Source organism: Pleurodeles waltl, chromosome 12, assembly GCF_031143425.1.
Source record: "Pleurodeles waltl isolate 20211129_DDA chromosome 12, aPleWal1.hap1.20221129, whole genome shotgun sequence".
In the NCBI taxonomy this organism is placed as follows: Eukaryota; Metazoa; Chordata; class Amphibia; order Caudata; family Salamandridae; genus Pleurodeles; species Pleurodeles waltl.
Genome location: NC_090451.1, coordinates 643307730 through 643323543, shown reverse-complemented (window position 1 = coordinate 643323543; position 15814 = coordinate 643307730). Strand labels below are relative to the sequence as shown.

Genomic DNA, 15814 nt, shown 5'->3' with positions numbered 1-15814 from the left:
ATATGGAAATTTGACATGGCACTGAGGACAAAAGCGGAATGGGGTCCGATCCATGAGGCTTCCACGCGGTCGGCCCGACCAGGCCCGAGTTGGGCGTGGACACCCCAAAGGGCGAGTAAAGATGTTTGACCCGACGGTACCGAAGTGTCGATGAGAGATGGTACGCGATCGAAACAATACCGACGAGAATTAACGATTTATAGAACTTTTCCGACTTGAACTATCGGAGCGAAAAGAAATACGTCCGAACCCGATGGCGGAAATAAAACAATCTAACATGGAGTCGATGCCCATGCGCAATGGAGGTGAAGAGGAGTCGTCACTTGATCCCGTGACTCGAAAATACTTCTTCGAAGAACAATTTATAACACTCCAAGCCCAACACTAGATGGCAGAATATGCATAGCATGTGTATCTGCAGCTACACATGCCATCAAACATATACATATATTATATATATATATATATATATATCAGCTCCAACAGATCCAAAGAGGCGCGCTCTTATGTCGGTGCCCGCATATGGGAAGGACCTATTCCCATCAATAATCTTCACACCAGTTTGACAATTAAGTCAAAAATGCGGCACTCACAGGATTACAGCAGATTGCTTTTATTCCATAACAGGACCCCAAACAAACTAACACCAACGCGTTTCGACCTTCCCGGACTTGGTCACGGTAATTACCCAATCCATTACAAGCACTATTTATACTAATCCTCTAAGCCATGCCCTTAAGTGGCATTCTGGGATATGTAGTCTATATAATGTGTGCTATTCCTAGAGCCAAACACAAAGCCTTTTACACCCTAAAGTGTGTTCCACATACAAATAAAACTAAAAAATAAATTAAATAAAAAACTTAGTGCATATATACAATATTGTTACAACAATGGACAGCGACCATAACAACAGCTACAGTCTTCATCATTCCAATTGTTAATGTGTACCATTTTTCTCTTTGCTTGCATTCCCACGTCAACAATGTCCAATAACTATTAACAGTTTTCTCATTCAAAACAATTTTTCTCACCCCATTACTATACAGGGATCCAATTCTCAATTACATATATATATAATATTTAAGAAGTGCTAACTGGTCCCCGCATGTGGGCGGGACTATTCAATGCTTTTGACTAATGATGAGAAACATTTATAATTTTGACAATACCAGTTTTCAAAGATAGTGCCAAGTGCTAATCAGAACCTACTTTTTATTTCAGTCGTCAGGAAATAGCCAGAATAGACATGGCTACAGATAGTCTTCTGCCATTGTCTTTTTTCCATATACTGCAAAGTATATATATCTGCAGTCTTGCAAACAATCCACAAAATGCCCTATCAGTAAGGGGTAATTGAGCTACAAATATTCTTTTTTGGACAGATGAGCCACAATCACATTTGCTCTCTGCACTGTTTGTAGGTCTTTCCTATTGTAAAGACCACAGACTAAACAATGCACTCAATTTAACATGTAGTGTCATGTAAGATACAGAGAAAGGTAGGCACTCATCTTATAGCATATAAAAATAAAATGCTATTGATAAGAAAGATCAATATGAGCATGCATAAAATCATTCCTCATTTGGAGAATTTGATAGATGAGCAAAATAACATTACCCAGCACCAACAGCTTAAAGGTCACTGGCAGGGGTACTTGTCTAAATGACGTTCCAGCCCCCACACTGAATGCATAGAGAAAATTATATGCGTCCATAAAAAAGTGACAAATGAAAGACAGAAATTACTCCTTTTTACCGGCATATCAACAGAGCTGCTTGTGTCATCAGGGCTCTTGCTGCCATTCAACTTGACTGAGGGTTTCACAATGACAGACCGCCCACTGAACTTCATGCCGTGACAGTTACTTATTGCCTGCTGTTGGGTCTTCACAGAACTGAAGTCTACGAAGGCAAAGCTGAACGATAAACGTACAGCACATAGTTAAAAGCATTCTAGTGAAAGGACATTAAAACAAAAAATCTCAAAGAAATATGCTCCCCACTCGGAACTTTCTAGAAAGACTACCTATCGCCCCTCCTCACACAGTGCTTATTTGTAATACCACCTTATGTGTAATCAAATATCATATAGAACTGTAATTTGGGGTTTTCTGGATTTTGTCCATTTTCGTATGCAATTCAGAATGTGAAATAATCTTGGTAAGGACACTCTCTTTAAGCAGCTTCAGTTATGTAAGTCTAGCACCGTTTAGGAGTTTGGGTTTGTGGGGTATGTGACTACATCTATTATGTAGTGTCTTGTGGCTCGTTCCAAACTCTGCACAGTCGAAAGCATGTGCCACAGGTCATGGGAAATGAATGAAACCAGTGAATGTGTCTGGCTACACCAATCTAGCAACATTTCCGACCATGTAAAGGCATTTACTTTGTTAGTTTGAACTACGGTAGGAATGCAGCCTCATCTTACCAGAACCAAACACGTTATATATCAAAACAAAAGTTCATAGACAAAGAAATAGTAGGGCTTTAATTATACTCCACAGTTTTCAAAAATCATAAAACATGTGACCGTTCTCAGACACACCATGTGACCTCATTCATTCATTCATCCATCCATCCATGCGCTCCAGAGGTGTTGCTAGAAAGAGGCAAACCATAATACCAGATCATTCTCTATGAACAAATGGCTTGCTGCAGCACGTCTATACCCTCCAAGCGTCCGGCACGTCATTCACCTGTCCTCAGGCTTGGTGAAGCAAATCAGCCCACCTTTCTCTCCAGGGGCTGTGTGACAATTACTAAGCAGTGTTCAGAGAACCTTTGTCTGGAGCAGAACACCCATTTCTCGGGTACGTCTATTACGAATTGGGACTCGCCCAGACAAATCGTTATTCCTGTGAGCATAAGGGAGAATCAGTCCCAGACCACAGAAAGTATACAGTTAACACTGTAAGGGACACAATATCACAGGTGACTCCCCATTTGTATTTTCCCCTTACCGTCCTCGGTGAATCAGGATGGAAGAACTTGGTGATGTAGAAAGCTGGCTCTATATATACCATATCAAAATAAGATATAATGTGCACAGAGTCCAGGGGTTCCCCAGAGGCTTAACAGAGGCTAAAGTAGATAATCCTAATACTCTCTTTTGTGTAGTGTGGTCGAGCAGTTAGACTTATCAGAGGGCAGTGCAAAGCATTTGTTGTACGCACACAGGCAATAAATGAAGCACACATTCAATGACTAACTCCAGGCTAATTGTTTTTATATAGCAAAAATATATTTTGTTGCTATATTTCTAGAAACACAAGATGCAGTTTGCAGGTAAGTACCTTTGTAATTAAGTATCAAACATAGGTATCAATACCACTTTGTTTCAATTCGGTAAGTTAAATGGTTTTCGAGAAAATAGCAAATATTTGTTTTAAAAGTTGGCAGTGCAATTTTCAAACAGTTCTTGGGGAGGAAGAAAAGTCAGCACAGTTACAAGGTAAGTGCAAGACTTACAGTTCCAGTCTCCAAGTGTTAGGATGTCCACAGGTTGGAGTTCAAGTTAACCCAAACACTCACCACCAGCAACACGGGGCCGGCCGGGTGCAGAGGTCAAAGTTGATGTAGATTTACAAAAGGCACCTATGGAGACTGGGAGCACTTGGAATCAGGCCTGCTTGCAGGTAGGTACCCGCGTCTTTGGAGGGCAGACCTGGGGGGTTGTGGTGAGCACTGGAGGGGGGAGGGGAGGGTTATGTTGGGCGGGGCACAGGTCAGCACCAAACACACTCTAAGCGACACAGGGGCAATCGGGTGCAGGGTGCAAACTCAGCATTGGGCTCCCAATGCTTTCCAATAGGGGGATGCCGGGGGGGTAACAAAGATGCTGCAGGCTAGGTCCAGGGGGTTCGTTACGGAAAACCACAGGCTGGACAAGGAAAAGGGCCACCTGCTAGACATCACTGGATCAGTGTTCGGATTCCCTAACGCCACGGTGCTGTAAGTGCAGGAGTGGCATTGGCTATCTTCGTCAGGTTCTCTTGCGGTCAGGGGGGTCCTCTGGATTTAGGCTGCAGGCATTGTTGTGTTGGAGGGATCAAGCTAGGGCGAATAATAGGTCAGAATCGCCTGGGGACCAGCTCCAGTCGGTTGGGCCACCTGGACACGGGCGTGGGGTGCAGAGTGGGCAGGACTCGCGCATCCGGGATGGTTCTGGAGTCCTTTGTTGGAGTTTCTGTCTGCACAGGACCGCTGTCAAAGGGAACTCTTGGTCCTCTGGGGTGCAGCAGGTCTTCTTGAGGCTTTTAAGAGGTCGCTGGTCCTGCAGGATGTATCGCTTTTTTGTAGCAGGGCTTCAGAAGATGGTGACAGGCCGGTAGGGCTGGGACCAAGTCAGATGGTTTCTTCATTTTTCTCTGCTGGGGGTCAGCTTAGCAGTCATTCTTCTTTCTTCTTGTCTTCTTCTTGAGGTCGCCAGGAATTTCAGGAGCTAGGTTCAGGGGAGCGCTTAAATCCTGGATTTAGGGGCGTAACAGGGGTCAGAGGGCAGTAGCCAATGGCTACTGTCCCTGAGGGTGACTACACCCTTTCTGGTGTCCATTACTTTTGGGGAGGGGGACACAGACCTACCCTATTGGTCCCTGTCCTCCAAACTAAGATGGAGGATTCTGCAAGGAGGGGTCACTTAAGCTCTGGACACCTTAGGGGTGGTCCATGCTGGAGTCGTCACTTCTCCTTGTTTTTTCTAAATTTCCTGCCAGACATGCTTCCAAAAGTAGGGCTTCGTCCAGGGGGTGGGCATCTCCACTAGCTGAAATGCCCTGGAGCACTGTAACAAGAGGCCTGAACCTTTGAGGTTCACCACCAGGTGTTAAAGTTCCTGCAGGGTGGAAGTGTGAACCACCTCCACCCATTGCAGGCTTTGTTTCTGGCCACAGAAAGCACAAAGGCTCTCACCCCATGTGGTGAGAAACTTGTCTAGAAGTGGTAGGCTGGCACACACCGCTAAGTCCTGCACTAGAAGTTTGGCTAAAATACAGAAGGCATCTCCAGGATGCCATCTGGGTGCATTTTTCAATAAATCCAACACTGCCATCAGTGTGGGTTTATTGTGCTGGGAAGTTTGACACCAAACTTCCCAGACTTCAGTAAAGCCATTATTGAGCTGTGGAGTTTGTAATGACAAACTGCCAGTCCAGGTACTCAGTATGGCCACACTGCACTTACAATGTCTAATAACGGACTTAGACACTGTAGGGGCATATTGCACATGCAGCTATGTCCTCACCTGTGGTACAGTGCACCTGCCTTATGACTGTAAGGCCGGCTAGAGGGGTGTCTTACCTATGCCACAGGCAGTGGTTTGTGGGAATGGCAACCCCGAGAGGGGTGCAATGTTGACTGTCTTTTTATCCCCACCAGCACACACAAGCTGCAATGGCAGTGTACATGTGCTTGGTGAGGGATCCCCCAGGGTGGCATAATATATGCTGCAGCCCTTGGAAACCTTCACTGGCCACAGGGCCCTTGGAACCATAGGTACCTTTTACAAGGGCCTTATCAGTGGGCCAGCGGTGTGCCAATTGTGGGAGCAATGGTACAGTTTTTGGGAAAGGACACTGGTGTTGGGTCCCGATTATCAGGATCGCAGCACACTCTGTCAAGTCAGCATCAACATAAGGCAAAAAGTGGGGGGCATAGCCATGCCAAAAGGGGCACTTTCCTACAGGTGATTACTGTGAGGAGGAGGAGTTCGCTTACCTCCTTACTGACGGACGCTTTTGCCAGATAATGGATGCCTCCATCTACAACTGCAAAAAGAACTACATCTACAAGGCGGTCTCTCAAGCGGTTGCCCCCCATAGAAAGGAAAATCCAACTGCTCCAGGCCTAGTGCCAAAAAACCCTCCACTCGGGAGAAGAAAAGCAAAGGCCGGTGTCCCTCTTACCTCCAGGGCATGCATCCCCCTCCTGCCACAGACCTCAAGCGCAAAGTGGGGGGAAAATGGAGTTGATTTGGATGCATTTGAGGGTCCGAAGGAGTTTATTGATTCCTAGGCCTCCAACCCTACTACCCTTGATCTAGTTCACAAAGAGGGTCCCTCATATGTTTCTGACTCCCCGAACCGTGGGGATCCCGTTGACTCATCCCACAGATCACCTCAGATGGGGATTCCGGCTGACCGTGGCAGCCTTCCGGAGCTAACCATTTGGTGGGATCTACTGACCCTTGGGCTGATCCGCAAGAGTCGGCTTCTGATATGTTAAACCCGGATGAATTGGTACAACCTTGCTCAGCGGAATGGACCCGGGCCTCTAAGGTGGTGTCCTACATAGATGCTAGATTAAGTAAACCTCTGGATAAGGAGGTTTGGGCTTCTCTGAAAGCGGAATGTCCCAGACTAGTCCTAGAAGGAAAAGTAGCACTCACACCAGAAGTGGTTGCAAAAATAGCGACATTTTTAGCAAAGTTTATCAGGGATCCCAAAAAGGGCACAGATCAATCCTGGCGGGTATGCCAGGATGAGCTGTTGGACATCTCAGGACTGTTAGCAAAGATCCTGGATGGAGGAGGACTCCAAAGCCACTGGTGCCCTAATCTCCACAGATGCTATTTCTAACTGGGCTCAGAGAGCTATCATCTTCTTAGGAAATGCGAATGCCGCAATTTCCACGGAGCAACGTAGATCCCTCCTGATAAAAATAGGCCCAAAGCTGGGGGAACTCTCCATATTGTAGGCAGGCCCTATCACAGAGGGCAATCCTTTTGTAAAGGAGTTGCACAAGTTTAATACTTTCAGCTCCCTTGACAAGGCTCAACGAAATGCATTTTCACGCCCTGTGTTTTTTCCGGAGCCGATCATGGCAGGGGGCGCTTACCACCAAGCCTCCTACAAAGGATCTGAGTACCGCAGGGGTCAGTGGCAAGACCCTTCTAAGTTCGGGACCTTCTATCAGATAAAAACCTTCCCCCACCGGCAAGGGGCCAGAGGATGAGGCAATGGTTCATACACTTCCACACAAGGTGAGTTTTCAGACATCAGAGGGGATCCTGATAGGGGGAAGACTGAGTCTTCTCTCCTGCAGGTGGGAGACTCTAACCTCAGCTTCATGGGTCTTGTATACGATCAGAGGGTTCCATATAGAGTTCTATGAGTCCCCCTCTCAACCCTCCCGTTCCAAACTACTACTTTTTAATTCCAGTCACATCTTACTGGTGGACGGGTAAATCTCCAGCCTCTTACAGAAGGGTGCAATTGTGTCAATGCATCTTCACTCTGAGGTTTCCTCAGCAACATCTTCCTATTAGTAAAGTGGGACGGAGTTTACCAACCTGTGATCAACCTCCGGGAATTCAAAGAATGGCTTGTATACCGCCATTTCAAGATGGAGAGGATCCATGTTCTCTGGGACCTTTTACAGGCTCAAGATTGGATGGCCTGATTGTACCTCAAAGATGCGTGCCTCGCAGCCCCTGATATTTATACCTCACAGATGTTTCTTTCTGTTTCAATGGAGGTGTCGCATTTTCAAAATTGTCTCCCTTTCTTTCAGTCTACCTTCCTCTCCATGGTGTTTCCCCAAAGTGATACGGCCTGTGGTGGAACATCTCGGGCGCTGGGGATCAGACTAACTGTCTAGTTGGATGACATCCTGCTTCTGAACCAATGTCCCATTCAACTGTTCTCTCAATTGAAGAATACCATCAGCTTGTTAGAATCTTTAGGATTTGTGATCAATTAAGTCAGTGCTTATCCTGTTCCAGAATATTCAACTCTTGGGGTTTGTGTTGAACTCAACCAATGCCTCTCTGAGTCTTCCAGCGAGCAAGCTTTTCAAGATCAGACACAAACTCAGGCACGCATTGCCCAAACCCATGATCTCTTTGCGCCAGCTCGCCACAATAGTGGGCCTGCTATTATCTTCGATTCAGGCCATCTTTCCAGGGTCCTTTCACTATCGGCCCCTGCAACGCTTAAAGACGTTTCATCTTCGCAAAGGCCTAACGTACTCCCAACTTGTCCCTTTTTCCAATGAACTGAAGGTGGAGATCCAATAGTTCCCAACCAGATATAGTGATAGAATCAGACCCGAGCGGTTCAGATTGGCAAGCTCACTAAGGGGAATTTTCCACATGAGAAAAATGGTCTTCAGCAGACCAAGCTTTGCATATAAACTGTCTGGAGCACAGTAAGGTGCAGGGCCAAGGACAAGGCCCAGTGCTGTGTTTTGCTCAAGATGGACAATGTGGCTGCGGTTCGCTATGTCAACTATCTGGGCAGGACAATATCAAAAACGCTATCGGACTTGGCTCGATATCAGTGGGAATACTGCCTGTGCATCCACATTTCATTCACAGCAGAGTATCTCCTGGGGTATTCCAACCAGGTTGCAGATTGGCACTCCAGTCATTGGCAGGACAGCAGTCTTTGGAAGCTCCAACCGGCAGTCTTTCAGGCGATCCAGAAGTGTTTGGGTCTGTTCTCTATCAACCTCTCTGCCTCTCGTTTAGACAACCAGCTGGAGGGATATTGCAGCTGGCGTCGATGCTTTTCTCCAGGATTGGAGCGTGGAGAGAGGGTATGCGTTCCCTCCATTTGCAATGATAACAAGATTGTCATCTCAAGCTCGAAGACAACGGGCAAACCTGATAGTGGTAACCCAATTTGGAGGTCTCAGGTCTGGTTTCCTGGTCTGATGAAACCTTCTTGGGATTTTTCAATCCCTCTACCTGTCTTGAGATCTGCTCCAGGATCCCCAAGGGAACTGTCATCCCTGGATTCTCTCAGGTTCACTCCGGCTGGTGGCATAGTGGATTACATTGGAAAGTCCCGGGACTTTCATAGAGACTGCTGCTTCACTCTCCAAAGCCTGGGCAGAAAGTACCAATAAAAGATGCCGCTCTGCCTGGTCAAAATTGGGGGGGGGGGTACGTTGGTGTCATCAACGGCAGGTGGATCCCTAGGGAGCGGACATTGTCCATGTTTTGAAATTTTTAGCCTCCTTGGCTTCGGAAGCTCTACCCTACAGGACTATTAATACATTTAGGTCAGCAGTTCATCCAAAAGGCGAGCACCCTTTGGTATGCAAAGTTCTCAGGGGCATTTGTCAGGACATAGAGAGACGGTGCAACTGGTAAAACAAAAGATTTTGTTGTTTGCTACTCCTCGCACTAAGCAAGAGACACAGCGATTCATGGGATTGTCTGACTTTTGGAGACAGCATGACCCTCATCTGAGTAAAATCTTAACCCTTTGGTGCAAAGTGACAAGAAAAAAACATGAGTTTGAATGGGGTGAAGACCAGCAGTGTGCTTTTGATTTGGCAAAATAAATTATTCAACAGGCTTTAGACTTGTGGAGAGTGCTGGAAGGAGACATTGCGTTGCATGTAACTATCCAGGGACAATATGTTGATTGGAGGGCGTGGAAAAAGCAGAGATGAAAAGGAGTGTCCCTGGGGTTCTGGACTAAAAAATTATCTGATGGGACTCTGAAAAACTGGAGAGCACATTTAAATGAAGCCCTCCAGATTCTGAATAACAGACCATTACAAAATATTGAAACACTCCTGATACAACCACATGTGGCCACAAACACCACTGTGTACTGGGAAATAAAACCTAGAGCTTCAGCTCCTTACAGAGCCACACCGGAATCTGCAGGTTGTGACCTACATGCTTACAAAATTGCCCAACTTGTCATAAGTCCAGTGTATGGAGGATTGGTGAGGAAGGGGACTGCCCCAGCCCTTCTGACAACACAAGGAAAGGGAGGTTTTGGTTCAACTGACAAAAACCTTGGGGCTAAGGTGTGTGTGGAATCCCCAAATGGCCCTCCAGAACCTGCAGAAATTATAGCCAAGAGTCCTAATAATGCCCTGCTGATCATGAAACTAGGAAAAGAAAATGGGAGCACATTCCAGCTGACAAATGTTTTTTGCAAGAAAGATCAGACATGTTTCTTTTACAGATCACACTACGACTTGCTACTGACCATGAGTGTGCTGTGTGATCTCTCTTCGGGTGTGTGCGGCCGGGAGGGACAGCACCCCCTACCTGAACCTGATTGATCAATCACGTTGGGCAACACCCCTGCTGCATTTGAAGGGCAATACCTATGGATACCTATGGATCCATTAAGCGCAAGTTGTGCTTCACAGATCAAATTTCTGCATGGGAATAATGTAGAGTACCATGGATGTTCTATCAACCTCTTTGATTGCAATTCTAATGGAACCAACAACATGGCTTGTTATCACCTGGTGACTGCTGCCAGTCACATTAGACGTGTTTAAGTTGCCAGGTGGCGGACTATTCTCGTATGGGTACCTCACTTTTACTTACATTTCAGCAAACATTACAGGTGGACCGTGTACCTTTACGTTTTCCTAGAGACATTAATCAATTAAGTGAAGACTGTGATTCAATTAGTATCCCTATCAGAATATATAAGCTTAAGTCTTTCTATTGTAGGTGTGCCTGATTTAGATGTTTATAATATCTGCATATGCTCGGCATTTCATTATGTTGTTGAGTACAATGAATATCTAATTTTCTTGTAATGTTTAAACAAAAAAAGAGAAGTTTATTTTAGGACTCTAGGGTATCTGAGTTATTGGTCAAAAGGGTGGAGTGTAATGATATTTGTGTTTTGACCACTGACTCCACGTTGCGCTTAGCCTAGCAGCACACCGTCACATTAGTGACCACCAACTTCATTTTGCCTATTGACTTTATTTTGGCATTAGTCACCGCCATGTTAAAAGCTGAAAGGATAAGTTACTTACCCGTAAATCCTAGTTCTCTTCCAGGGGTATCCTCATCAAAGTCATAAACATTGAATATTCCCGCCCCGTGCGGGGACCCCAGAGCATATATAAAATACACACATATTATACATGTGTAACAAACAGTCATGCAGGCTATCATGTTAAAAACAGGCTAAAATGCTTTATTTCTATGAAGTTTTTTTTTAATTTTTTTATATTATAAAGACTACAATAGAGCATAAATATCTACCCAAGCTCCTAAAACTAGGCTTAGGGAAGTAAGCAGCAGCAAACTCTAGAGAAAAAATAGAAAAAACTGCATTGAAAAACAATGAAGCATTCTTAGCCAATAGGCTGCATGCAGGTTAACACAGGGGAACCATAAAAACTTTGGCACCGTGCCTTTAAGACCCTGAGCACCTCCAGTATCCCACCATGCCTCAGGGGTGAAGGAAAGGTGACAGTTGGTTCACAGTTAAGTCAGTTCTTTTTACGGTGACAATTTGTATAACTGATTCAAAGTACAGTCTGTCCTGCACTTCTAGGAGACGTGCGTCCGGGGAGGAGGGTGGGTTGTTTATGACTTTGATGAGGATACCCCTGGAAGAGAACTAGGATTTACAGGTAAGTAACTTATCCTTCTCTTCCAGGGGATCCTCATCAATAGTCATAAACATTGAATAGATTAGCAAGCCCATCCCTAAATCCAGCGGACTGTCCGATAGAAGTGCAGGAATAGATAGGTCTTACGCAAATAGATTTCTTAGAGAGGCCTGCCCCACTTGGGCATCCGCTCTTGCATCTGAGTCTAAACAGTAATGTCTAGTAAACGTATGGACAGACTTCCATGTAGCAGCCTTACAAATCTCAGATATCGGAACATTGTTAAGGAGGGCAGCAGTAGCCGCTTTTCCCCTTGTGGAATGCGCTCTAGGCCGCGCTACTAATTGTTTATTAGCTACCTGGTAAGTATTAACAATACAAGAAACTATCCATCTTGATATTGTTCGCTTAGATGCTGCCTCTCCTGTCCTCAAATGACCATAGTTTACAAACAAGCGGTTAGAGTGTCTAAACGATTTTGTCTTATCCAGATAAAATTTCAGCACTCTTTTCAAGTCTAAGGAGTGCAATGCTTTCTCTGCCGGAGTCTCCGGATTGGGAAAGAAAGTCGGTTAAGATATGGTCTGATTGATATGGAATTCTGACACCACCTTCGGAAGGAAAGATGGGTGAGTTCGTAGAACCACTCTATTGTCATGAAAAACCGTGTACGGTTCTTTGGAAGACAAGGCCTGGATTTCACTGACCCTCCTCGCTGAAGTAATGGCCACTAGAAAAGCCGTCTTCTACGTAAGGTGTTGTAAAGAGTCCTTATGTATAGGCTCAAAAGGAGGGCCCATAAGTTTTGCCAAGACTATGTTCAGATCCCATGGAGGAGGAGGTCTCCGAATGGGCGGAAAAACTTTCTTCAAACCTTCTAAGAAATCCTTGACTACAGGTTTCGTAAAGAAGGATTCCTGAGAAGGTGACTTGCGATAGGCTGTAATAGCAGACAAATGTACCTTAATAGATGATACCTGCAGACCGGACTTCGCTAGATGAAGCAAATAGGACAGTATGACATCCTCCTGCGCCCGTATGGGATTATGACCTTGCTGACAGCACCATATGTAGAATCTCTTCCACATAAAAGCGTAAGAACGCCGCGTGGAAGGCCGTTTGGACTCTTTCAAGATGTTCATGCACTCCTGTGAGAGCCCTAGGTGCCCATACTGCAGGAATTCAGGAGCCATGCTGTTAAGCTCAGAGAGGGTAGGTTGGGATGTAGAATTCTGCCCTCCATTCTGCTCAGAAGATCCGGTCTGCACGGCAGCCTCCTGTGAGGTTTTTCCGACAGGTTGAGGAGATCTGTGTACCAGAATTGTCGGGGCCATTGTGGTGCTATAAGAATCATTCTGGTCCTGGATCTGTAAAGTTTGCTGATTACTGCCGGAATGAGGGGAATCGGCGGAAAAGCGTAGAGAAATATCCCTGACCAGTCGATCAACAGGGCATTCCCTCGAGATCCCGGACGGTAGAACCTGGATGCGAAGTCTGGGCATTTCTTGTTTACTTCGTCTGCAAAGAGATCCAGTTGAGGCCGACCCCATTGCGCGAAGATGTATTCTGCGACTTCGCCGTGTAGGACCCAATCCTGAGCGTCCTCTAGGTGTCTGCTCAGAAAATCTGCTTCCACGTTTTGCTGACCTGGCAGCTGAACTGCTGTAATTGACATTCCTCTGGCCAGGAGCCAATGCCATATCGCTTGGGCCTCTCGCGATAGGGGTAGGGACCTCGTTCCCCCTTGTTTGTTCAAGTAATACATCGTGGTTGTATTGTCCGTCTGTATTAAGAGCGTTTTCCCCTGAATTAGTGGTATGAAAGACTTGAGAGCCAGATGGACCGCTCTGAGTTCTAGCAGATTGATGTGGTACTGCTTTTCCTTGTCTGACCACAGACCCTGCGCTTGAAAGGGACCCAGATGAGCCCCCCATCCCTGAAGAGACGCATCCGTTACTAGGGTGTCGGATGGAAGCACCTGGTGAAACGGAGCACCCACTGACAGGTGAGGTCAGTGCATCCACCATCTTAATGACTGAAGTGCTACCGCCGGTAGCTGCACCGTGTCCTCCCAGCGACCTGTTCTTTGGCTCCAGTTGGTCTCCAATGCCTCCTGGAGGGGTCTCATGTGGAGTCTGGCATTTGGGACAATAAAAATGCATGATGCCATGGAGCCCAGCAGCGATGTCACCTGACGCACCGTTGGTGCGTTGGCTCTCAACAGGTCCTGACACTTCCTGTCTATTGAGGATAGTCGTTCCTCCGAAGGATACACTTTTTGGAGTTCTGTGCTTATGATAGCTCCTAGGTAGTGAAGATTCTGTGTTGGAATCAAGGTTGACTTTTGGTAATTGACCTGAAGACCTAGAGCTTCGCAAACTCCGAGTACAATGTCCCGATGGCTTCTCGCCTGCTCCGGAGAAGAAGCCTTCAGTAGCCAGTCGTCTAGGTATGGATATATGTATATCCTTTGTCTTCGAAGATGCGCCGCCACCACTGCCATACATTTCGAGAAAACTCTTGGGGCAGATTTCAGGCCAAAGGGTAGAACTCTGAACTGGTAATGCTGTAACGCTACTCGGAAGCGCAGGAATTTTCGATGTTTGGGAGCTATTGGGATGAGAAAGTACGCATCCTGCAGGTCGATGGAGCACATCCAGTCTCCCTGATGCAGTTGAGGGAAAATCTGGTGAAGCGCTAGCATTCTGAACTTCTGCTTCCTTATGTATTTGTTCAGCAGCCGTAGGTCAGAATTGGCCTGAAAACACCCTCTCGACCCTTCTTCGCCACCAGAAAGTAACGGGAGTAGACCCCCTGCCCTCTGTGTGCGGGTGGAACCTTTTCTATGGCATTCTTTTTTAGGAGGGCGAGAGCCTCCTTGCGTAGCAAGCTGAGATGAGATGGATTGTCTTTGGTTGGTGGCAAGCGTGGTGGAGGCTGTTTGAAAAGAAGAGAATAGCCATGTTCGACAATATTGAGCACCCATTCGTCTCTTGTGATAGAGTGCCACTCGTGAAGATAAGCTGTAATACTTCCCCCCACCGGAGTGGTGTACAGTGTCGAGGGAAGCGAGATTTCATTGCTTGGTGGGTGCTTTCGGAGTGGAGTGTTGAGGTCTACTTGACCCTCGCTCCCTTGTGTTCCTCCGTTGAAAAAGAGGGCGTCCCCGTCGTTGCTGTGACCTTTGAGACCAATGAGGGGTTTGAACCCTCTGCTGGAAAGGGCGCCTGTCATACGGCCTGTACCTCCGCCTGAAATCTTTCTTCCTTTCCAGGCCCACCGCCCTCATGGTATCCACCTCAGTCTTCATGCAGGCCATTTCTTCGTCTGCATGGGCACCGAATAGAGAGTTCCCGGCGAATGGGAGATTCAGGATGCGTTGTTGTGCTTCCTGTTTCAAACCAGTGAGCCTCAGCCAGGAAGATCTCCTTGCACAGATTCCATGCGCGTACCCATGAGCAGCTAAATCCGCCCCATCTGCTGCCGCGCTGATAACCTGGTTGGATACCAGGCATCCTTCTTGCAGTATCTCCTGGAAATCTTGTCTGTCCTCTCTGGGCAATTTTTCTGTGAATCTACTGAGAGAGTCCCACAGTGAACGATCATACCTGCCCAGGAGCGCAGATGCACTGGAGACTTTCATTGCCGAAGCCGCCGTCCCGCATATCTTTCTCCCAGAGAGTCTAGATGCCAGCTCTCTTTATCCGGGGGTACCGTGGATGAAGATGCCACCGAGTGGGTCTTTCGGGCGGCAGCTATTATAACCGAGTCCGGTGGCGGGTCCTTCCTGAGGAACAAAGGGTCCTGTTCGGGAGCCCTGTATTTTTTGAGAATCCTAGCCGGGGCAGATTTAAGCGAGGCTGGGGCCAGAAAAGTGTCCATAGTTGGCTGCAACAAACCAGGCACTAGAGGCAGCAGCTTTTTTGATGCTGATCTCTGTTGTAGAGTCTCAAAGATGACTGATGAGGAGGTAGATGGCTCTGGAACCTCTATGTTGAGTTTCTGCGCTCCTCTTAGCAGCACCTCGTTAAACGTGGTAATGTCATCCACCGGTGAGACTCTAGCAGGTGGTGAATCTGTTAGGGTGGGTGAGTAACGCCCGACAGATGAACCTGATGAAGACCAAGAGGGTGATCTTCTTCTTGAACGAGACCTGGATCTTCGTTGAGAACGAGACCTGCTGCGAGACGCTGTAGCAGAGCGCCTAGGCCTCGCGACCGGTTGGCGAGGAGCAGAACGAACCCGTTCTGCCCTGGCTGTCGGTGATGGCGTTCTTGGCAGGGAGGCAGTAGGCGAATACATTCGCAAATATTGCGAATCTGGGGAGGCCGCTGGTCTGTTAAGGCTCTCCAGCCATCTCGGAGATAGATTGATGGGCGAGACATGCCCAGATGATGCCGCTCTTGACCGAGAAGAGTCGCTCGGTATGGAGACAACTGGAGATGGCGCCTTGTCTGGCGTGGGGTGATGTTCTGCTCCCTGTGGG

General features: G+C 46.9%; 1 protein-coding gene across 1 annotated transcript in view; it reads right to left on the bottom strand.

Annotated features, from left to right (window-relative positions):
* The window catches only part of TDRD10 (tudor domain containing 10), a 696763-nt gene that overhangs the window by 254679 nt on the left and 426270 nt on the right, over positions 1–15814 (bottom strand). Inside the window, exon 8 of the mRNA XM_069218205.1 lies at positions 1760–1919. Coding sequence (XP_069074306.1) covers positions 1760–1919 — 160 coding nt within the window. The remainder of the gene's footprint in view (positions 1–1759; positions 1920–15814) is intronic.